The sequence below is a fragment of the Trachypithecus francoisi genome, unplaced genomic scaffold (genome assembly GCF_009764315.1).
Source record: "Trachypithecus francoisi isolate TF-2019V2 unplaced genomic scaffold, Tfra_2.0 Lachesis_group5, whole genome shotgun sequence".
Classification (NCBI taxonomy): domain Eukaryota; kingdom Metazoa; phylum Chordata; class Mammalia; order Primates; family Cercopithecidae; genus Trachypithecus; species Trachypithecus francoisi.
In genome coordinates this window covers 86,415,619-86,439,860 of record NW_022681470.1, presented here as the reverse complement: position 1 = coordinate 86,439,860, position 24,242 = coordinate 86,415,619, and the positions used below count along the sequence as shown (strand labels likewise).

The 24,242-nt window shown below is 38.9% G+C and overlaps 1 protein-coding gene across 3 annotated transcripts in view; it reads left to right on the top strand.

The window, feature by feature from the left end:
• DDR2 (discoidin domain receptor tyrosine kinase 2) overlaps positions 1 to 24,009 on the top strand; it is a 163,774-nt gene extending 139,765 nt beyond the window's left edge. For all 3 annotated transcript variants that reach the window (XM_033196485.1, XM_033196487.1, XM_033196488.1), the window contains 11 exons: positions 434 to 617; positions 1,662 to 1,905; positions 6,485 to 6,547; positions 7,706 to 7,836; positions 10,745 to 10,955; positions 12,454 to 12,677; positions 13,890 to 14,017; positions 16,086 to 16,277; positions 16,571 to 16,805; positions 18,992 to 19,141; positions 20,529 to 24,009. In XM_033196485.1, the coding sequence (XP_033052376.1) occupies positions 434 to 617; positions 1,662 to 1,905; positions 6,485 to 6,547; positions 7,706 to 7,836; positions 10,745 to 10,955; positions 12,454 to 12,677; positions 13,890 to 14,017; positions 16,086 to 16,277; positions 16,571 to 16,805; positions 18,992 to 19,141; positions 20,529 to 20,663 (1,897 nt within the window). In that variant the 3' untranslated portion in view covers positions 20,664 to 24,009. The remainder of the gene's footprint in view (positions 1 to 433; positions 618 to 1,661; positions 1,906 to 6,484; positions 6,548 to 7,705; positions 7,837 to 10,744; positions 10,956 to 12,453; positions 12,678 to 13,889; positions 14,018 to 16,085; positions 16,278 to 16,570; positions 16,806 to 18,991; positions 19,142 to 20,528) is intronic.
• The last annotated feature ends 233 nt before the right edge of the window (positions 24,010 to 24,242 follow it).

Sequence of the window (24,242 nt, the reverse complement as noted above, 5' to 3'; positions counted from 1 at the left end):
ACTATGTATGCTAGTATTCATTCTATGCATTTATGCATTTCATCATTTACTCAGTGAATTAATTCGTCAAATGCATTTGATAATATTGAGTCATTATGTGAAGACATATTCATTATATAAGAATAGGCAAGGTACAATAAATTATAGAAAGCTTTTCATATTAAATACGATATTGTTTAAAGGTTTTACTACTAAAGGGGTGAGCATCAAATATTTTATAAAAATTACTAATATGAAATTCTTAATTCTCCATTGATGCAAGACAAATGAGTCAATACTGTAATACAAATGTGATTATTTACATTCCTTCTATTCCAAGGTAATAAGCTCATACAAAATCTGGAGTAAAGATGCTGGGTAAAAGCTCTTCCATGAATATGTGATTAACTCAAATATCTCTCTCCTTTTCCTCCTCTTCTCCTGGCCTGAGCAGCATGACAGAAGGGCTAGGCCAATTGACTGATGGTGTGTCTGGCCTGGACGATTTCACCCAGACCCATGAATACCATGTGTGGCCCGGCTATGACTATGTGGGCTGGCGGAACGAGAGTGCCACCAATGGCTACATTGAGATCATGTTTGAATTTGACCGCATCAGGAATTTCACTACTATGAAGGTCAGTGGAGTTGGATGTGGTGGAACTTCTTTAAGGAGGCACAAATCATAGTGTGGTAGAGAAAAGGCGTGCTGGAAAGAAGTCTAGGCTGATGACGGTTCAATGACATATTCTGTTACTAACTAGCTAAATGCATTTCACCAGTCACTTCACCTCTAAGGGTGTGGTTCTCCATTTGTGTGTAAGGGAGTTAGAATAGGTCAGTGAGCTCTCTCTCTGTCTCTCTCTCTCTTTTTTTTTTTTGTTCTAACACTAAAGGTGACATATCCATAAAACACAATAACACAGTGTCCAGGGCCCACAGATTTTTAAGACCCATAAAAATGTTTTAATTTCTTTTAATATCAGGTGAAAAAAACACAAATTTTTAGGGTCAAAGATTATCTTTTTACCAGCACAGTTACTATATATATATATATATATATATATATATATATAGACACACACACATCTATATATATGCAAACACATATGTGTGAATATGTGTATTCTCATTTAGAAATGAGATTTCTAAAAAAAAAAAAAAAGATGAAATTGTTTTGGATTGTATATTATTTCAGGTTTCTCACCTAGCCCTGTTGAAAAGTAGACTGGCTCTGAAACATACCTAGGAGGAAGTAGGATGGCAGTCATCCTCTTACCTCAGTTCAGAATAGCTCAAATCAGGGTAGACGGCAACTGCAGTTGAGAGGATTATAGACTCGAGAGAGTTCAAGGCAGGAAGGGCCTGAGAAGATGCCGGTGCAGTCATCATTTAACAGATGAGAAAACTGCAGTTCAGCAACATGAAGTGAGGTGGCCAAGGACAGACAGTGCATACAGGTGACCAGGGTTGCAGCCCAGGTTTTATAATGCCTGACCAACTATCACTGCTGCTATGAGGTTCCTAGAAGGAAAAATCCAGAAGACTACAGAACACCAACTATTTACCAAGGGTGGTGCTCGCAGAAACAGCTGGTCTTGACTTATGGAGTTGGCTGGCACTGTGTCTCCATGCACCTTAGCAGGGCCAACCTGTCACTCACATGCCTCTTTCTCTACCAGGTCCACTGCAACAACATGTTTGCTAAAGGTGTGAAGATCTTTAAGGAGGTACAGTGCTACTTCCGCTCTGAAGCCAGTGAGTGGGAACCTAATGCCATTTCCTTCCCCCTTGTCCTGGATGACGTCAACCCCAGTGCTCGATTTGTCACAGTGCCTCTTCACCACCGAATGGCCAGTGCCATCAAGTGTCAATACCATTTTGCTGATACCTGGATGATGTTCAGTGAGATCACCTTCCAATCAGGTAGGGAGCTCAGGTCCTCTTTGGGAAGTGGGAGCAAGGTGATGAAGGAGGAATGCACATGGCCAGAAGTTCTCATTAGCAGGTCTCTGAGAGGAGTGGGATGGCACAGTCAGCTTCTCATTGCTGGATACAGTGAATCCTTTGTGTGACTAGTTTTAATTGTGAAGGGGACAGGATGAGAATGGAAGTGAACAAAATATTCATGTAACTCTTCTTAGAAAGAATTTTTTTTAATGAGAGTATAGTGTGTTAAAAATTTTATATAATTTAAGGCAGTTAATAAGTGTGCTGTTAAGAAAAAGCACACCTAAGCACTACTGAGATATTTAAATGAAAATCTCTAAATATACACAAAAGTAAAGAGAACAATAAACTACCCATCACTCAGCTTTACTAATCATTGATATTTTGCCATATTTGTTTCACCTATTCCTTCCTTTTGGCTGTAGCATTTTAAAGCAAATGTGAGATACTATTTGATTTCATTAGCAAATAATTTGACTGCATCTAAGAAAAGAGCATCATTTTTGTAGCTATAATGCCATGATAACATCTAACAACCCTTATTATTAAATAATTTCTAAATACAACCCAATATCCTGTCCATATTCAAGTATGACTAACTGTCCAACAATGTCTTAATTCAGTTGGCGTTACCAAATAAGGATCAAAATAAGGATCTCTTGGTGTGCTTCTTTCTTCTATTTGCCCTGTATCTCTTTTAATCTAAAACAATTCCTTCCTTTTTTTTTTTTTTTTAAGGATTCTGGCTTGGCTGATGGCTTTCTTGGTGTCATTTTACTCGAGCTTCTGTTTTCTGTCATAATGACTGGGTGCTTACATCTACAGGTCAATTTGATTCAAGTTCAATATCTATTTTTGTCAAGAATTCTTTATGGATAGTGTTGTATATTTTATGCTGAACTTTATCATGGGGATATAATGCTAGATCCTCTCACTTTTTGTGATACTAAGATTGATTTCTGGTTCCTCATGAACTTTTTCCTTAAGTTTTATCCTCCATTAACAACCACTGTCTGAATTACTTATTTCACTAAGGGGTTGCTAAATGATGATTTTCTAATTCTTTAATTTTTTTCTGCATTTCTTAGCTGAATTTCTTCCGAACAGAATAATTATTCTTCATGCACCAGTTTACTCAGAAATCACATTGAAAGACCAGGATATGTGACTATTTTCCCCTTTAATTATTAATTTTCAGAGTAATGACTTGATACCCTAGCAACCCTCAATAATGTCTAATGAAGTTTGTTTTTTACCCTTATTTTTTGGTATAATTGTAAACTAATTGCTTTTTATCAATTTAATGTTTAATCGATTGCAGGGTTTTGTTGTTGTTGTTGTTGTTGTTGTTGTTGTTGTTTTTTAGACAGTGTCCCTCCCTGTCACCCAGGCTGGAATGCAGGTGGTGTGATCTCGGCTCACTGCAACCCCTGCCTCCTGGGTTTGAGTGATTCTTCTGCCTCAACCTCCCAAGTAGCTGGGATTACAGGTGCCTGCCACTGTGCCTGGCTAGTTTTTCTATTTTTAGTAGAGATAGGATTTCACCATGTTGGCCAGGCTGGCCTTGAACTCCTGAACTCAAGTGATACGCCTGCCTTGGCCTCCCAAAGTGCTGAGATTACAGGTGTGAGCCACCGTGCCCAGCCATTATTCTTTTTAATACTCAAGTTGTGCTGTCTTTGACTAGAGTTTGCTTTTTTTTTTTTTTCCTGAGACAGAATCTTGCTCTGTTGTCCAGGATGGAGTACAATGGCACGATCTTGGCTCATTGCAACCTCCGCCTCCCAGGTTCAAGCGATTCTCCCACCTTGGCTTCCCGAATAGCTGGGCTTACAGGCGCCTGCCACCATGCCTGGCTTTTTTTTTTTTTTTTTCTTTCTTTCTTTCTTTCCTTTTTTTTTTTTTTTTGTATTTTTAGTAAGGACGGGGTTTCACCATGCTGGCCAGGCTGGTCTCAAACTCCCGACCTCAGACGATCCGCCCACCTAGGCCTTCCAAAGTGCTGGGATTATAGGTGTGAACTACTGCACCCAGCCTAGAGTTTGCATTTTTAAGGGGGCTCTTTGCTCTTTGGATCTGACCCTAGAAGTCTTTGATATCTTTCTTGTTTTCTGAAAGAATAAGGTATTTCAAGCTCATTTTGAACATGTACTGTGCCCGACATGGAATCAACCATTTCTTCAAGAAATCTTGATTCCTTTTAGTAGAAAATGGTATTTAGAGAACACAAACTGGGCAGTAGGGATGTTCATTGCTAATAGGTTGTCATTGTTTCTTGAGTTTTTTGGTGGAAGAAAGCAATTCAATATGTATATTTAAAAAGAAAAAGATTGTGAGTTTACATTGTTACTTCCAATTGAAATTAAACATAAGGTTTTTATTTAAATTTGATTTTATACTTTCATCTCTATTATTTATGCTAAATATCATGTTTCCTAACAATGTTAACAGCATTTTCTTCATCCCATTATTCAAAAAGCAATACCAATATTATTACTAGCAACATAACTATTGAGCATTAAGATTTCTTAGCAATTCTCTTTTCTTTGTCCTGAGAATATATCCTACTAAGAATGTACAGTCAAAGCACTGTGTTCTAAGGTCAGTTGGGTAACAGTGGTATAATTCTTTTCTGTATATAGTTATATCACCAATGTGGTATACAGTTAGGGTAACAGTGGGATAATTTTTTTCTGTATGTAGTGTCACCAATGTGATATACAGTTAGGTTCACTGTATTCCATTTGTTTCAACTTTTAGGGATTCATTTTAAACTGTGAACACTACTTTTGATTGGACAGTAACAGCAGCAAATAGTGATTTAACTTACTGGAGCCAGAAACTGTGCCAAATCTTGAAAAGTTAAAAGGTGTTTAGAATATTGTTCACACTATTAAATTTTAGATGGGGAGACAAAAGACACACAATGCTAAAAAAAAGAAAAAAAAAGAAAGAAATGTCCAAAGCAATATGAATAATAAATGGTCAGAAGGAGAGAGGCACTAGAGTGTGTTTGTCATAGACAGCATCAAAGAAATGAGATTTGTACTGGGTCTGGAAGAAAAGTCCAGGTGTAAAATAACACAAGAGAGAAAAAGAGACTAATTTAAAGATAAACCACACTTTGGGAGGCCAAGGCAGGAGGATTGCTTGTTATCAAGAGTCTGAGACTAGTCTGGGTAACATGGCGAAACCCCGTCTCTTTAAAAAACACAAGAATTAGCTGGGTGTGGTGGCACATGCCTGTAGTCCCAGCTACTTGGGAGGCTGAGGTGAGAGGATCACCTGAGTCCCAGAGGCAGAGCTTGCAGTGGGTTGAGATTGCACCACTGCACTCCAGCCTGGGTGACAGAGTGAGACCCTGTTAAAAAAAAAAAAAAAGATAAACCAGAAGAACCCATCCTTTCAGATTTGATTTTTAAGGGAGAAAAAAAAAAAATTCAAGATGGTTTGCTTATTAAGATGTACTGATAAGAAAATAAAGCATATTTTTAGGAAAACAGGTTTGATGTTTAAATGCCTTCTGTGCTAATGATTTAATCTAACAGTAAGCTGATTGATTGTTTTGAGTTGATTGATTGTTTTATCTGAATACTGAGAGTAGAAATCAAGACACTCAAAGTCAGTGCCACTTACACTGTAAGTGTTAACTGGGGGACAAATAGATTACTACCCATCCTCAGGGATTCTCCTGGCATAGTAATCGGTACACTTATTACAGCTAATTATAGCTATGAACCATGGTTTTTGACTCCTGGGGTCTCTTGAGCTTTAAATCCAATGCATAATAATATTAGTTTTCACTGGAGCCTGACGACCGAACTCACAAAGCACATGCAGAGGCCAGATACCTCCTTATTTATATAATAATGTTAAGAAGAAGAAAAATTAGGATAGTTGGAAGAAATGTCTCTTAGAAAGGAAATGCATATTCTAATTCTTGACCCCCTTGATTAGACAAATCAGAGGGAAAAATTCAGGCAAAGCTGCCAACATCAATCTGGCAAATACACTTTTGTGGTTTAGTCTCAGAAGCTGCAAAATCACAGTAGAGGACCCTCCAATATCAGTAAATATCTATAAAGATGAAGCCTTAATTCATAAATTGAAAGCCTAGACCGATGAGGCATAGCGAAGACTCTTTTATAAACAATCTAATTTCCTTGAAGGAAAAAGCATCTTAACACTATGTCTATCCCTTGCCCATTTACCCGCTATATTCCGTCTATATTTTCGCTGAATTTGGGTCCTGCTTCTTATGCTTTATAATAATGCATGGTCACAGCCCGTTGAATCGCTGTTTCTTAAACTTTTTTGTGCCATAGCATCTAGTATGTAATATGTGAAACAAAAATTTTACAAAGGAAAACTTGCTCTTACTATTTAGATAAATGGTGATATTTTTATTCAATGTATTTATGATTTTATCTTTTTAAAAGACTGATGGCAACTCACTAAATTGATTCCATAATGTGCTAGGTCACAATATGCCTTCAGAGAAAGCACTAGTTATCTGTCTTCTCCCTGGCTCTGACTCACCCTTGTTTTATAACAGATGCTGCAATGTACAACAACTCTGGAGCCCTGCCCACCTCTTCTACGGCACCCACAACCTATGGTATGTGTGATTCCTAATCATACAAATTAAGTTGAAGGGACTTCCTGGAGGATGAAGAAGGGTAGAGAGTTGCAAAGCTTTGGCTGTGTGGGAGGCTTTACACCAGTTGGCTTTGGATGAAGAGTAGCCTGTCTACCTCCAAGTTATGGATCCAAATATACTCTCTTCGCTACTGATTCATGTGCTTCTTCAGCTGAGGCAGAGTCTGGAGTTGTCCCAATGTCTCCATGAAAGTTTGGAAATTTGGGGTCAGAAACAGGGAAAGGGACATTCCTAGCTCAGACCCATAGTGGGTATTTCTAAGAAGGGGTGGAAATCTAAGAAACAAAATGTTGATCTCTCTAATTGGAGATAAATATGCCATGTATACCTTGCTTTAGGCAGTCATTGGTGACACTAGCCAGCTATGTGGGAAACATGTGTGATTGAATGTATCCAAAGAGGACTTTCAGCTCCCTTGGCATGTCTCAAAGAATGCAGAGTGAAACTGGTTCCTCAACTGTTTTTCATGAAGTGTGATTAAGGGACCGTAGACTCAGGCCATAATAATACAGAGACAAAATTTTGGGAAGAATAGAAAAACTCACCATTATTCTGTCTGACACATGGGGAGAGGGAGAATACTGTCTTATGGAAGAGGGAAGTAGGATATGTAAACAAAGTAATAAAACAGGACGGGCATGGTGACTCACACCAGTAATCCCAGCACTTTGGGAGGCAGAGATAGGCGGATCACAAAGTCAGGAGTTCGAGACCAGCCTGGCCAACATGGAGAAACCCCATCTCTACTAAAGATACAAAAATTAGCCAGGCATAGTGGCGCATGCCTGTAATCCCAGCTACTCAGGAGGCTGAGGCAGGAGAATTGCTTGAACCTGGGAGGGAGAGGTTGCAGTGAGCCGACATCATGCCATTGCACTCCATCCTGAGGGACAGAAAAAGACTCTGTTTCAGGAAAAAAAAGAAAAGTAATAAAACAGTAGCAAGAAAAAAAAAAAACCTGTAGCAAGAGCAAGAATAAGCAGAAGTATTAAGGTGGCATCTTCCATAATTATCTTCAAGGAACAGGTTCTACTTCCATGTTTCCAGTCCAGTCCCTCATACTTTTACTTGACCTGTGAGATGATTGTATTCTCTGCCTTCTCTCCCTGGTCACAGATCCAATGCTTAAAATTGATGACAGCAACACCCGGATCCTGATTGGCTGCTTGGTGGCCATCATCTTTATCCTCCTGGCCATCATTGTCATCATCCTCTGGAGGCAGTTCTGGCAGAAAATGCTGGAGAAGGTAAGGAGGTGCAGAATGGGCATGATACAAGAAACTGCTCCTTTCTTTCTTAAGCCACTGTTGCCCCAGGAGTAAAAGGCACATTGCAAACATTTATTAATGGTTGGAGTTAATTGAGGCTACCAAGAAACATAGGAATGAAGCCAGAAAAGAATTAGCTAAGTCTGTTTTCTCATTTTTAGAGTGGAGATGTTGGAACCTCCCTAACCTTCCTCGGAAATGCAGAAAACTCTTCTCAATACATTGAATCTCAACTCAGGCATTTTCCTTGAAGATTCTGATTCACTGGATTTTGGGTGGAGTCCAGGCATCCATACTTAAAAAAAAAAAATTAACAAGTGTTTCTGATGCACATTCAAGTTTAAGAATTATTCTCCTAATGCCAAGCTGAAATTTCTGATAATGCTGTTGAAGTTCCTTCTCATCTTTTTCACTTTGCTTGTGTGTTTGGGGTGTGTGTGTGTGTGTGTGTGTGTGTAGAAAAACATCCAGCTTCATTAATGTTCAAGTCAAGTTTCTCACTACTCTATTTCTACTTTTGTTCACTTGAAGGTTATGATTATGTATCCCTCGGAGTCCCTCTTCAGACTCTGTCTATGCCAAATGATCTGAATAACTTTTTACATTGCATAACACTTTACAGGAAGCAGACTTTTTCCTCATGCATAATTTTATATACACCTCATTGAGTAATAACTCTTAGGTATTGTTATATTTAACTATTTTTCTGATGAGAACATGTGATGTGCTTAAGGTCATACAACTGGTGTCCAGTCTTCCATGCTTTTTCCAGTTGTTAATATTGAAATGCACTGATTTCTTTCTACTTTCATTTCTTCAAAGATGGAATATCTATGACTTGTCTTGCTTTCTTGGACCAAATAGCAACTCACTGCTGCTTAGTGTCTGATTCTTTTGGGGCCCGCTGATGATTAAGTATTTCTACATTTGGCCATGGTCACCTCTCCTGGTCAATGAGTTCCTCTCATTAGACATGGACTAGGAGAGGCCACAGAAACTCTGAGCTGTGGGGCTTTGAACTGCCTCCTGAGGGCAGGGAACAGGAAGAAGGAGAAATCCTGATTGATTTCTGTGTTTGGGGGTGGGGTCTCAGAGGAGACCAATGCCTGTATGGGACCTCTATTCCAGAGGAGAGGAAAGGGCACCATGAGAATGGGCTTGAGTCTCCAGAGCGTTCTAGATGTAGGATGGGAGAAAAATGGCTCAAATCAGGGGTAAGGAGGAGCAATCCTGATGAGTAGCCTGCAATTCCTTCTGACCTGTGCCACCCTCAGGTTCCTGAGATGGTTGATGTTTGTTTTAAGGTTTTTAGGCAGGAATATTTCATGGAAGAGGTCTCCTTGCTTCCCACAAGTATGTCTACCAGTCTGAAAACACTTAAAGCTTTCAATTCACAGATAGCCACAGAAGACTGAAAGACAGAATCCACAGAGACTCACTCACTGTCATGAGGTGTCTCAAGGCATGAATGAGGCAAATATCAAAACTTTTCCTCCTTTAGAATGCTGGAACACACTAGTGTTTAATGAGGTATTCCAGAGTGAGGGTGGTGGTGAACTGAAGATTCATTGAACTGCTTGAAGAGGATATGTAGCCTTCTTAAATAGTCTGTTAGGACCACATTTTAGCCAAGGGAGAAGGGTCTTTGTTCTCTACTCTATGAGCTCTTTTTCTCTTTATGTGAGCCACAATTTACCACACTTCTCTGAGTCTTTATTCTGAGGCCTGTTGGAATATCTTCATGGGCTAAGAGAGAAATGTTGGAATCTCCAGGTAAAAGGTAGAGCAAATATTTTGCCCTTGAATATTTAACTTGGTCCTCTGAGAAATTCTACCCCTGTATACCCTGAGTAAGATAACTCAAGGTGCTCTGGAATGACACCCAGGATTTCTTCCTGGGAACAAAATTTTATATGGAAAAGCATTGAGTACACACATACATTCTAAGAACATTACTTAACATAGCTGTAGACTGTAGCATTGTTTGTAGGATACTTTTGATGGTGTCCTCAACATTCCCTCTTTGAGAGATTCAACCCACATATATTGAGTACCTACTTTGTTCTGAGCTTCATGCTTAGTACTGGGAATATTACTGCAAAAAAAGACCTTTCAGTCTAGTGGAAAAGTGCACATCTAAGTTTTGCCATTGAGCACCCAAGCTGTGTTTGTTGGAATGGAGCATTTTACATACTTAAACTCAAATAGTCACATACATGCAAATGTTGGCATTTTCCTTTTGATGCAGCTGGCAGGTTATATTAGATAAGATACCACAGAAGTAGTTGCTTTGTTGTTCTCCCTCCCTTATTAGGTGTAAGTCACATTGTTACCTCTGGACACCTAGGGCTTTCCTGTTCCATATTGTAGCCATTTTATTTTTGGTTAGTGAAAATATGGGTCAGTGGTGGGTATTATCCTAATTTAGGGTGTCAGAATGATCAATTAGAACTATTGATTCATCATGTTATAGTACATTTATTAAGTTAAAAAATTTATGTCTATTCTAAAACCAAGCAGTTAAAGGGTAAGCCAGCAAAACCCATCATTTAATAAAACATAGAAAACTCTATAAGACTGAGATATTTGGCTACCGATAGGTTCTTATAGCATCATGGAGATAATCCTTTTTTTTTAAGTGTTTCAGAAAGCACATCATAGAAATTAGAAGATCAAATTCTGCCTTGAAGAAATGAAGGATTATTCTAAGTTTCTACAACACAGGCATCTGTGGACCCAGACTGCATCCCTAGCATGTCCAGTGTCACTGGGGTTAAACAGTAGTAAAGAGTTATTTCATTTGCATGGAAGAGCTGAGTTTAAGAAGGGGAGGAATTGACCATCTCTTTTGTGCCAGCGTGTCTTTCTCCTTGTTATTCTCTTCCAGGCTTCTCGGAGGATGCTGGATGATGAAATGACAGTCAGCCTTTCCCTGCCAAGTGATTCTAGCATGTTCAACAATAACCGCTCCTCATCACCTAGTGAACAAGAGTCCAACTCGACTTACGATCGCATCTTTCCCCTTCGCCCTGACTACCAGGAGCCATCCAGGCTGATACGAAAACTCCCAGAATTTGCTCCAGGGGAGGAGGAGTCAGGTGAGGATGATGTGGTGGGCAGGGAGTCGAGGGAGAAACCTCGACAAGCCTCAGGTAGGAATGACACACCTGCTCCCAGTTAACTGTATCTATTTTTAGTCTCTACTAACCTCCTGAGAAGTCCACATTCTCTTTCTAGATTTGGTCTGCAGCTGCTCCTGGCCCAATTTGAGCACCTCTCCCTTGCTACTGAATATAAGACGTGTGGAGGGACCCACATACCAGAAAATAAAGAAAAAAAAATAAAACATGTGAATTAGGTGTTAACACCACAAGAACCTAAACAGTCCAACCAATCTAACCTCATTTCACATGTCAGGAAAGTGAAAAAGCCCAGATAGAGTACTCATCCAACACCAAATTTCGTGAGTGGGTAAAGGCAGGACTAGATTTTCATCTGGAGAAATAAATCAATGAAGCTAAAGACATTCCAAAATTCCCAGTGGTGTAGCCATTTAAATAACTAAAATAAGTAACTACTTGAGTTATCTGTTTTTTGGTAATTTCTCTTTGGTAAACATTTATTAGGGTAATATGAGATTTTATTATGAGAGTAAAATATTTCTCGCCTTTTCTCAATAAAAGCATTGAAATAAAACAGGTAAAATAGTAAGTAGTGTCAGTTCATTCAAACTTCAATGTCTTTTAAAAAATGATGCAGAGTCATATCAGAAGGGAAGCTGGAGTCACCTCTTTAGCTCAGAGCAACTTTTCTATAAGGTCATCAACCTGAGGGACCCAAGCCAGTAGAAAATACCTCGTGGTGTTGAGGAGAGAGGAGCTAGGCCTGAGCTGAATGTAGAAGCAGACAGGACTAAATTCAAGAGCATAAGATTTTACAGGAAGGAGCCTGAAGGGGTCTTTTCGAAGGATAAAAGGAAACTTGCATCTATTTTATTATTCAATGGACAGAAGACATGAAAGAGCATGCTAAATTCAAGTAATTTCACAGAGGCAGCAAGAACTAAGGATATAAATTGATTTATTTCTTAAGGTGAATGGAAGTAATTTACCTATTTCCTAAGTTTAAAACATTCCCCACCACATATTTTAATGTTTTTTTTTAAGTTAGAATATGTCTTAAACTAGATCATATGTCTTTAATCTGAAATTTTTTATACCTAAAATCAGTTTTTAAGTCAATAACAGTGTCTTAAAATTAAGGAAATACGTTATGAAAACTTCAACCTTTAATATTCCCACCCTGATATACCGTGAGCCTTCCTATAGCTTCACCACACAATTCCACAAGTTTAGCCACAGAATTTGTAAATGATCATGTATTATGAGGAGAAGAATGAGAAATAAAATTGTGTTCTACATTCTGAAGGCCACAAGAAAATCTCTAGAGGAAGCAAAACCATTTTCCAAGTGAGAATGTCATGAAGCAGGTTAGGCTTTCACAGGGGCATGTTTTAGCCCTCCTCTCAGAGTTCCTTCCTGAAGAGATCTCCAAAGATGCTCCATGGAATGAGGCTCATTGCCCTTGTTTTCCCAGGCTGCAGCGGTGTTGTGAAGTCAGTCCAGCCCAGTGGCCCTGAGGGGGTGCCCCATTATGCAGAGGCTGACATAGTGAATCTCCAGGGAGTGACAGGAGGCAACACATACTCAGTGCCTGCCGTCACCATGGACCTGCTCTCAGGAAAAGATGTGGCTGTGGAGGAGTTCCCCAGGAAACTCTTAACTTTCAAAGAGAAGCTGGGAGAAGGACAGTTTGGGGAGGTGAGTTGATTCTTTGAGTGGGGCCTCCAGTCCCTTAGAGCTGGAAGGAGGTGGTTGGATAAAAATGGTCAGTAGAACAAACAGTCCCTTCCAGAGGTGGATTCACAACAGAGTGTCTCTTCCACTTGTCACTCCTTGCATTGTCCTCTGGATTTTAGTATTGGGTCAACCTCATCTTTGTCAAATAGCTGTGGAGTTCCTGGGACTTCTAATTTCTATACAGGAGTTTTTACGGCAGGCAAGTCACTAGACTTCAGATATCTTGAAACACATTCAATATTTTCAAAAATGTTTACAATAGATTATGCAGGGTGGGATCCACAAGATGTGATCATCTTTTATGAACTGTCCAGGAACATTCTGCTTCTCAATAGCCACTTTGTTTTTTTCCCCTTGAATGAGAGTTATATGTAAAATGGTCAAAAACAACCACGCCCCTGCCTTTAGTCCCAGAATCAGCCACTAGGGAATGAATCACCAACCAAGATAAGGAGGAGTACTCTTTTCATTTGCCCTCAGAGTGATGCATGCATTATTAAACTTTTCACTCTTGCGTCAGTCACATGAACCTTCTGGGAGCTCAAAGCAATGTTTTGAATTGTAATAGGAACCCTTCACCACCATCTAAACTCCAAATAAAACACTTGGTTTCCTAAGATGTGTTATTGGTTTTCAGTGTGGATCTCATGTTCTCTCCTTGGATAGGTATGGTGTTGCAAGAGGTGGAGGGGCCCATGTTATCTGTTCATGGTGTGACATGTACTCATTCTGTCCCCTGGGTTGAAAACCCGTATCTGTTATACTGTTACACAGGAGTTGCTTATAATGCTAAACCCTATACTAAGGAAACTGCCTTATGTTTTACATGATCCAGTGACTCATGAATCAAAGTTCAAGCATTTGTAATAAAAGACATTTTATATTGGGCTATGCTGTAATATAATATTGTTACTGATTCATTCATTCACTTAATATTCCAATCAATGTGTATTTCTAAGGCAGGAAAGTAGCATATTAACTGGGTACTTTACCATTGTTTTTAATCTTATCAGTTATTTGAATCATAGATATGTTACACATATCTTCTTATTGGTCTTTTGATCATTTTGCCTGAGTTGTAAGAGTTAGTTTATCTCCAGGAAATGCCCAGCAAGAGTACTGAGACATCTTCAGGAGAAATGATGATGCTGAGACTAGATGACTTTTGTCTAGGTTCATCTCTGTGAAGTGGAGGGAATGGAAAAATTCAAAGACAAAGATTTTGCCCTAGATGTCAGTGCCAACCAGCCTGTCCTGGTGGCTGTGAAAATGCTCCGAGCAGATGCCAACAAGAATGCCAGGTCTGTGGTCTACATTTTTAATTTTCCTTTATGTATTTCATCTTTAGGACCAGGAATACTCCTGGATACTTCTGAGCAATTTTTTTCTTTTGAGATGGGGAGGTCAGTGAGCTGCCTCCCATTTCCACTGTTGTCCTTTTTCTTACTCTGATGGGGTCAGCAGTCCTCATCTCTTTCTCCACCTCTCTCAAACACAAAGGTACATTTTCTATTGTACTTGCCACATATTTACTTCCTAACCCCCTGTGCACAAGCACTGTACTTCCCAACATATACAACTGTCTAGATGTGTACTTCTTTGGTCTTTACATGCAGACATACTCCTGCATGTCATTGCCTCCTCTTGACAAAGTCTTCACAATCACACATGACTTTCTTGCTAAGCCTCTTCCAGTCTCCTTTTTTCACATTTCTATTTATTTTCTCATCCCTTTTTTCTCTTTTATGCTCCTTTTCTTCTATCTCCAGCTACTCTCAAAATGAGAAGCTACCTCTATTTGGAAAATTATCTATGAACCTCAAAGCAAAAGGATCCACGGTTCTCTAGCAGTTTTCCAAACTGGCTAATAATCTCTTGGATCTTTTTCTACATAAATTGCAGTTTCCAGCCACACTCCATTGTCTGACAGCCTTTCCATTACAATAATGGTGAGTTTATCCTCACCCAGAGAGACAAGCTGGTTGAAAGCTGGTTGTATGTGTCCCAGAGAAATCTCCATACCTGGATGACCTATACATTTTTCCTATTCATGTTGTCTTGATTTGTCTCACTGATATTCATAGTGAAAAAAAGTTTATTATTCTTATTTTCCAAATTATCATAAATTCCAAGAATAGTGATAGACTTCATTAAAAGACTTGCAATGGACAGGATGTAAGATAAAGAAGAGAGAAAGGTGAGGAAATGAAACTGGAGGCTTTAGAAATTTAACTGATAATTTCAAACTTTAAGATACTGTTAAGAATAAAAGGTGACATTCTCTGGGTCTCATAGAGAGATTAAGTATTTCTTATATTAATCTTAGCACATGACTGGAGAAAGTGGCATGAGGGGAAACAAAACAAAATAAAACCACAGGACATAGGATATGACAAAGCCTTTCTCCATTGTTCCGATTGGTGAAGTTTGCCATTCCTCCACCTGTGTCCTTAGCAATGATGGACGGCCATGACTGTGAACCCTCCCAAGCCATGGAAACCCCTGCTTTGAGACAGAAGGGGGAATGAAAGAGGGGAGGTGTTGCATCAAGACTGCATTGATTCCAGTGGTTTATATTGACATAGTATGACTTCCAGTCCAGGATTCCTAGAAAACTCTTGGAGGGCTTATAACTCCTCTGCTCCAGTAGTTTTGGGAATGTGGGCTAGAGGCCTCACTAACAAAATCTTGCTACTTTATGACCCAAGGATGTCTGCCGCCATATACTCAAACAGTTATGAGTCTTGGTCAAATGAATACTTCTTTTGACATGACTACCACCACAGCCTTTAAAGAGCTCTGTTTTGGACAGGCTACTAAATACATGTTGCAACTGACTGACGGTTCATACTGCATTAAGAAAAGTCAGTATGAGAAAATAGAGAGTAATCAGATAAGCCAAAGTATGGTTGTTCACATCATACAAAGTTTCTTCACTTTAGTAATACAGTGACTCCATGGCTTTAAAAAAAAAAAAAAAAAAAAAGGTAAATATCCTCCTGCACTTAAGATACAATTTTCAGTGAAACGTTTTACTTTGTAGAGTGGTTTTTAGCAGCTTATTTTTGATTCAGCAAATATTAATTGCTTTCTGTGTGGCAGGGATTTTGTTAGATGTGAGGGATAGAAATGTGAATAGGTCATGGATCTCATTCTCAAAAACATTACAATTGAATAAGGGTCCATGATATTTCAGGAGGAATAGAATGAGACAGATCCAGGTGTCAATTTCTCTGTCCTCTCAAAAGTTATCCAAAGTGAAACAAGATTTGGTATAATGTCTAGGAATAGACCTTGGTGTGCATTCTTCTCCCTCTTGATTCTGACTCTGGCAAATTCTGAGTTTATTTATGTCTGTATCCTCCCAAGGAATGATTTTCTTAAGGAGATAAAGATCATGTCTCGGCTCAAGGACCCAAACATCATCCATCTATTAGCTGTGTGTATCACTGATGACCCTCTCTGCATGATCACTGAATACATGGAGAATGGAGATCTCAATCAGTTTCTTTCTCGCCATGAGCCCCCTAATTCTTCCTCCAGCAATGTACCCACTGTCAGGTAAACAAGCCAGGTCTTCCGTCTTCTCCCTGTGGTGATGAGAACAACCTGGGATCTGAAAGTAGGGAGCAGTGAGCCTTAAAGTGTATCACTGTTATGGGATGGTGGAGGAAGTTAGTGTGCAGGGAATAATGGAGCAGCTGCCCTTTGGGGGAATGCAAGGGATTCATCAAGAGTAGAAAAAGAATGTTGAGCTTTCAACCCTAGCTTGTTGATACAAATTTTAGAATGTGTACCTTTCACCTCTTCCTGTTTCCATAGGCTACCTTCTGTCTTCTTGTCTATTTCCTCAGTTACACCAATCTGAAGTTTATGGCTACCCAGATTGCCTCTGGCATGAAGTACCTTTCCTCTCTTAATTTCGTTCACCGAGATCTGGCCACACGAAATTGCTTAGTGGGTAAGAACTATACAATCAAGATAGCTGACTTTGGAATGAGCAGGAACCTGTACAGTGGTGACTATTACCGGATCCAGGGCCGGGCAGTGCTCCCTATCCGCTGGATGTCTTGGGAAAGTATCTTGCTGGTGAGTTCTCAGCATTTTAAAGCCCTAACAACTGGCTTGTGGGCTGGCATGCATGACACGTGGAGACAAACCTGAGACAGCAGAAGGCAAACTCAATAGACTAATATTTTCTCTGATTTGAAATTATTTTCTTTGTGTACTAACTGTTATTATTTAATGCTTGCCTATTTCTGCTAAAAAATTAACACACTTATAAAAATTTAGGGAGACAAGTTAAAAAGTATAAGAGATTTATTATCTTGTTTCTCTTTATTATTTCTACCTAGTGATTGTTCTTAAAGTATTAACAACCTTATCATTTAAAGAAATGTTACCTATACAAAATATTTTCTTCCCCATTAGTTTCATAAGCATGTTTCTCATAATTATATAGACTAATTCCTATAATTGTATTTCAGTACTTTTCAAGATGTTCTTTTTAAGTTCATCATTCTTTGCTTTTTAATTTTTATTTGATTCTTGATATTCCATACCGTAAGTGAGTAATTTTTTCCAAATATCTCTCTTAGAGGTATATTTTCTGTCCATGCATACCTGAAACTTTTTATTGTTGATTTTACAACCACTCAGCTGATTTATAGACTCATTAGACTATACACTTTTACTTCCCACAATGCCATGTACATGTTATTTTACCTTTTTCTTGTGTAACATTGCACAGAAAAGTCTGAGACCAATTTGGTTTTGCTCATTTGTGATTAATCTGCTTATTTCCTGCTGATATTCTTATAGGATTTGTAAATTAATTTTGAAATAAAAAATGTATAGTTATTCCCTTCCACTCACCAAGATAACCACTATCAATGCTTTGGTATATTTTCTTTGAGGACTTTTTTCTATACATATATTGTTTCTATGCATGCAATTTTTTTCTATGCATGCATTTATATATGTATGTACATACATGTAATTTATATTACATAATTGGGATGACACTATGCCACACAATTCTCTATTTTTAACTTAACATTTTAATATCTGCATAATATTCCATTGTGTAGATATATCCTATAACTTAATAATGCCTCTATAATTTGATATTTAAGTACTTTCCAATTTCCTGCTGTTATGAATGATACTGTGATGTACACCAGTTTACATAAATCCTTATAAAGATCTTTTTCACCTATGTATGTGAATTGCTATATTTTACCCATTTCTAATAGGATAGTTAGGCATTACTCTCCCTAAAGGTATTATGTGGTGTTGAAAACAATATATTAGACTGACATTCAGAGGACCTTGGTTCAAATCCGGTTTTTCCACTACTAATGGCCTTATTAACCAGGAGAATCTGGGAAACCGCTCCTGTTTCATTTTTCTGATCTAAAAAATAAGGATAACTGGCATGGTGGTGTGTACCTGTACTCCCAGCTACTCACAAGGCTAAGACAGGAGGATGAAAATCTAGGCTGCGCTGCGCTATACCTATTGGGTGTCCTCACCGAGTTTGGCATTAATATGGTCACCCCTAGGAGCAATGGACCACCAGGTTGCCTAAAGAGGGATGAGCCAGCCCAGATCAGAAACAGAGGAGGTCAAAACTCCCGTATTCATCAGTAGTGAGATCAAACATGTGCCTGGCCATTGAACTCCAGGCTGGGCAACATAATGAGACCCCATTTCTCAAAGAAAAAAAAATTAAAAAATAAATAATATCAGCCACTTCACAATGTTGTTGTCTGTACTGAGCAGAAAATGTGAGTAGTCAATGCATGCTATTTACACCTGAATCTCATTGCTGTCACTTGTTAAAGTCTATCTTTCAACACTGTAATGATAACTGAACTGGTAAATGAGAGTCCTGGATTCACTGCAGGCACTTAAACTAGAGTCCTCTATCTCTAACATAAAAACCATTGACTTCCCATTCAGATTTTGCCTTTCTCAGGAGCATTTTCCCAAGGCTACCCTAGAGTTGAAAGGTTGACCTAACACTCATTTGCAGAGTCAGATAGCTTATGGCTGCATTTTTTTCAGCTCTTGGATCACAAAGAAGCAAAACCAAGTTGAGATCACGAGAATGAGAGAATGGGCTGTTTCTAAATACTCCATGCACATCTTGGCATTTTCAGAATTCCTTGCCTGTGGTAGGGGAAGGGGTATAGCTCCAGATTATGAAATTTAAACGGGTATTGTTGTGAACAGGTTATTCTGATTTCCCATTCTTTTCTTTACTTAAATAGGGCAAGTTCACTACGGCAAGTGATGTGTGGGCCTTTGGGGTTACTTTGTGGGAGACTTTCACCTTTTGCCAGGAACAGCCCTATTCCCAGCTATCAGATGAACAGGTTATTGAGAATACTGGAGAGTTCTTCCGAGACCAAGGGAGGCAGGTAAGAACTGTTGGGGATGAATGGATGTGGACCTGTGTACCTTGAAGGATGGAGAATGGAAAGTCCTGACTTAGCAGGAGTGGGCTGAGATGGAAGACAGACTATGTGGATGATAGTCTTTGTCACTAACTATCCAAATGATGTGAAAGACCAGTATCCTCCCCAGGCATCCATACACTCTGCTTTATCTATGTGTCAACTCATTGACTCTTGGAGGGCATAAAGGGTCATGTCAGGTTTCTCCCCAACTCAAAGGTAGCAGGAAATACAGTCCTGTCTCTCATGTTTTATCTATTTCTTGATCTAGACCATGTGGTTTTTCTTCTGGGTCAATAAATATAAGTGTAAAAGGGATGTATTAGCATTCATTAAAATATAGCTTAGTATAAGAATTGGGGTTGGTTTTGACTATCTAGCAATGTTTCTAGACTTGGATGTCCGAAAATGGGCAGATATATCCTGAACTTGTTGCTCTTGGAAGGCATCTCTTGGACAATCCAAGAGTATTGTGACATCTCAAGACTCAGGGAAAGATAGTTTCCCAAGCTCCCCAGGAGTCTCAATTCCTAGCCAAGATACTGCAAACTTTTTTTGGGTGACTTAGATTAAAAATTCCTGTGAGATATGGAATTTAAAGCTTGCCAGTCACTACAGCACTGTACCTCCCCAAAGGGGCCTGGCAACAGCATACCCTTGGATTATGGCATCTTTACCAGGAAAAGGATAATAGCTGGGGAAGGATCTTGCAGACAATAAAAAGTGGATCTTCTGTGGCTTGAATAGATCCAAGCAAGTCAAAGATAGATAAGGGATTGACAAGAGATAATACATTATGCATACTAAAAATAAGAGAGGGGTCTCAGATTTTAATTGTCTCTTTATACTCTGTAAATATTTTGGCAGCAGGGAGTCTAAATTAGCTATCTTGGTTATGAGGCAATTTGCCTTCTTGCCACAGTAAAGGGCAAATTTACTCCCAAGTACGTGAGATAAGTGAGTGGGCCAAAGAAAAATGTTGTTTTCTGCCTCTGCCATGATTGGCTCAGCCAAGATGAACTTCAATATGGGTTGGTCATAAATGGAAGATTTGGTCTCTTTTTGGTTGTTTCATCTTTTGCATGAAGGTAGGGACCACATAATGGCCCATCAAAAATTTCTGCTCCAGAGAACTCCAGAAGACAAAGGGAATAGCTTAGAAAAGGGCTGATATGATTCAGAACTTTCATGAGTAGGAAAAATGGACACCACACCCATTTCAGTTATCAAGTTCAAGAAAGTGGGCAGGGGGCAAATCAAACCATGATGCAAATATACTTCCCTTTCCTCCTTCTTTGTAATATTCTCTCTCTCTCTCTCTCTTTTGTTTTCCTTTATTTTTTTCTCAAAGACTTACCTCCCTCAACCAGCTATTTGCCCTGACTCTGTGTATAAGCTGATGCTTAGCTGCTGGAGAAGAGATACGAAGAATCGTCCCTCATTCCAAGAAATCCACCTTCTGCTCCTTCAACAAGGCGACGAGTGATGCTGTCAGTGCCTGGCCACGTTCCTACGGCTCAGATTCTCTCTACAAGACCTACCACTCACCCACGCCTATGCCACTCCATCTGGACATTTAATGAACCTGAGAGACAGAGACTTGTTTGCTTTGCTGTCTGTTCCTGGTCACCCCCACTCCCTACTCCTGACTCATATATACTTTTTTTTTTTTACATTAAAGAACTAAAAAAAAAAAAAAGCCTAGGGCAGATACAATCTAGTAAAAGAAAATCTTACTTGATATACCAAAATGTTGGATAACAAAGGCTAGAAAATTCAGATAATTTATAAAGGTTAACTATGCTTGTGCTTATAAATGTGCAGATTCTACAATATTTTTCCATGTCACTCTGAAAGAATCTTCAGAAAGAAAAACTTGAAGAATACTAATGTCTTGGGAAACATGAGATTAAATTTAGGGAAAGCACTTGATAGATGTGGAGAATCTGAGGACTCAGAATTCAGCAACTAATCACAGGTGGTTTTCTAATTTGGCCTCTGGACATGTCTCACTGTTTGTATTTCTCTCTCCTGTCAAAGTGAATGATATATTCTTGAAAACCCCCAATTTTTTGAAATGGGTGTTCCACTCATTCATGGACAGGGGTCAGGGTTGAAGTTCGTATATGAAACAACTGGTGATATAGATAGGAAAGAATGTTTGCTGCAAGAGTGTATGAAGGGGGATTGTCATTTACAGAAAAAAAGTACCTCATGGATGGAAGGATTCATGAATAGATAATGGACATAGGAAAGGAGGTCAATGGAGGACACATAACAGACATGGTATCCACCATTTATTTGTGATTTTGTAAGAGGGTTGTTTTCTTTGTCTTGTTCAGATATTTTCGTGTGTGTTTTAGTGAGAATCTGAGTTTTTAATCAGTGAAGGCTGATGTTTTGATATCTTGATGGTAGACTCAAGTTCATCTTGTCCAAATCTTCTAACGTTTTCAAGGATGAAGCCTCTGTAGGATCTTTGGGCTTGGGGCTAAATTTCTCAGGCATAAATACCTAATGGCCTTGTCCAAGAGGGGATAGATCTGTTCTGAGTGTCCCCAAAAAAGTTGTCCTAGGACTAATGTGGAGAAGTTACAGGGAGACTGATTTCCATTCCTTATTGGGGAAAACAAAGCACTCAGAACATACAAGGATAAATGGGCTGCTACCAGAGGTGGGGAGTCTCTTGTCAAAGAAAATGGAGGTTTTCAAACACAAAGTAGATGGTGGTGTGAGACAATGTTTAATGTCCTTCTAACTCCGAGAGTCCTTGATTCTAGAGAGGCACAGGATGAGCATCTATTGCTACTGCTGAGTATACACGCTCTTGCCTCTGAGATGGTGTGACCCGCAGAAAAGAAAGCTCAAAGCTGTGGCTTCAGAATTCATGTAAACAGAACCACTGTCAAGAAGGAATCTGCTCAGAGCAGATTCTGAGCTTTCACACTCCACAAATCTTCAGATTTAGTGGGAAGCTAGAAAAAGGAACTCTTAATTTCCATTGAGGAGAAACAAGAAGACATTACAAATCAGCTTCCCAAGCTAAGAAGGAATGGCCTTGACCCCTTGGGTCTGCCTCTGTTGCCCTCTCCAGTTTACCTTCTACAACAGTTTCTCAGAAACATGTGTATTTCCCCATTCAGCCTTCAGCATTGCTCCAGGCCACAGCATAAGCATAAATCCCAAGTCCACAGGATCAATTTTTCAGGTCATCTTCTGATCCTAGCAAATGTCCTTTCCCCGTAGTTGTCCTATGCCTTTGTGCTTTAGTCTATCCCAGGACTAACTTTGGAGAAATCATTGGTTTGAGAGTCAAGAGAGCATTGATTTGGGAGCTTTAATCCTCTTTCTGCTTCACACTAAGTGTGTCATCTTGGCTAAATCACTTGGTCTTTCTGCATTTTGTTTTCTTATTTATAGGATGAGGAAATTAGATTAAATAGTTTTGAGGTTCCTTCTGGTTCTGATACATCCAGTACTAACTGGATAATTGTATCTATAACTGATGGATTTAGTAATCTGGTCATTTCTTGCTCTGAAAATTGTAACCAGCAAAAGAGATCATGGAAGAAATCACTGTAATGGTAGTAATAGTAACACATGCCATTCGTATTGTGCCTTAGGTTTACCAGGTGTTTCCAAATACATTAGCATATTTGATATGTGCAGGGCTAGATACCTTGGGACCTGCCACGCTTTCAAAATAAGTATTGTAAGCTTCATTAGAATTAAAGGGACTTGAACTCAGGACCTGCAGCCTATTCTTTATCCACATGCCTCTGGTAGGGCTACATCCAGACCATGCCATGACTTCTTATGGAGCAAGAGAAAATAATATTATTTTATCTTCCTTTGCCTAAAATCTCTCCACTTATTCTTTTTTATGATTCTGTCCCAGTTCACTGAGTTATTCTATGTTTCCATATTTTTTTTAAAAAAATCATATTTAAAATGAACTTACAATGTCTGAATTTTCCCAGCCTTGAGTCATAGAAGTAATCTGTTTCAGATGGCTGCCCAATATGTATTATCATGTAATACATATCTGTATCCTTTTCTGGGATGAGGAAGGCTTCAACTTCTGGCACTGAGACCTTTGTATTATAGACACAGGTTTAGTTTCTAGCTTAGTCATGCCTTTAGAGTTTAGTAGCACAAATCCAAGCAACCCAACAGAATACATGGTGAGGGCCTAGTGTGTAGAGTTCATACTAAGTGGTTCATATTTGAACTACATAGTAAGTAGTTCAAATTTGAATTAGAGGAACAAAGCTAGGACTTATTTGGAAAAGGAGATAAAAAAAATGATTAGAGACTGTGGGGCCTTATTACATTTGCAGTAAGTTATCTTCTTCATGATATATGTGAATTATTTTATGTGCAGATTGTGTTTTTGGATTGCCAGATCTAAATTTATATTCTTGCTGGCTAATGTGCTGATAGTTCGGTCTATCTAAAACTTGATGTGCTTTCCAGGCACATATGTGACCAGACAAGATCTCAAGTGCAAAGCAGTGCCTGAGGAGCAAAATGTGGTTTTAATGTTGTGGAAAGATCACTTGCAAGTATATTAAGACTGTATAAAGAAGATGATTGTATGCAAGTGGGGTGAAAAAAAAAGGATACGCGAATGTACATATGACTGAATGGGGGGAAGGTCAGGGCTAGAAAGGAGGCTACAAAAAAGGGGCAACGGAGAGTGCACAGGAAAGACACAGGGGAAGATCAAGTTGAGCAAGTAGAAACAGGAGTAGCTGGAGCCATTGGGAATCCATTTTGAAATAAGAAGGAGTTTTGAAAGGGAATAGGAATGTAAGTGTCTTGAAGTAAAAGATAAATACGAATGGAGAAAGAAGAAATTCTGGATGATAGAGATGATAAAAATATTTATTAAGAAATGAAGTCAGGTTCAATGTATGAAATGGAAAGGAATTTTTCAGAATTTTAAGAAAGGGGAAGTTCCTCTTGGAAAAGATATAGCAATCATCAGGGAATGACTTTTTCATTTCAGAAGTGAGTGAGGAAGGTTGTTTGAGCATCTGGTGTATTCTGGACCATTTCAAGT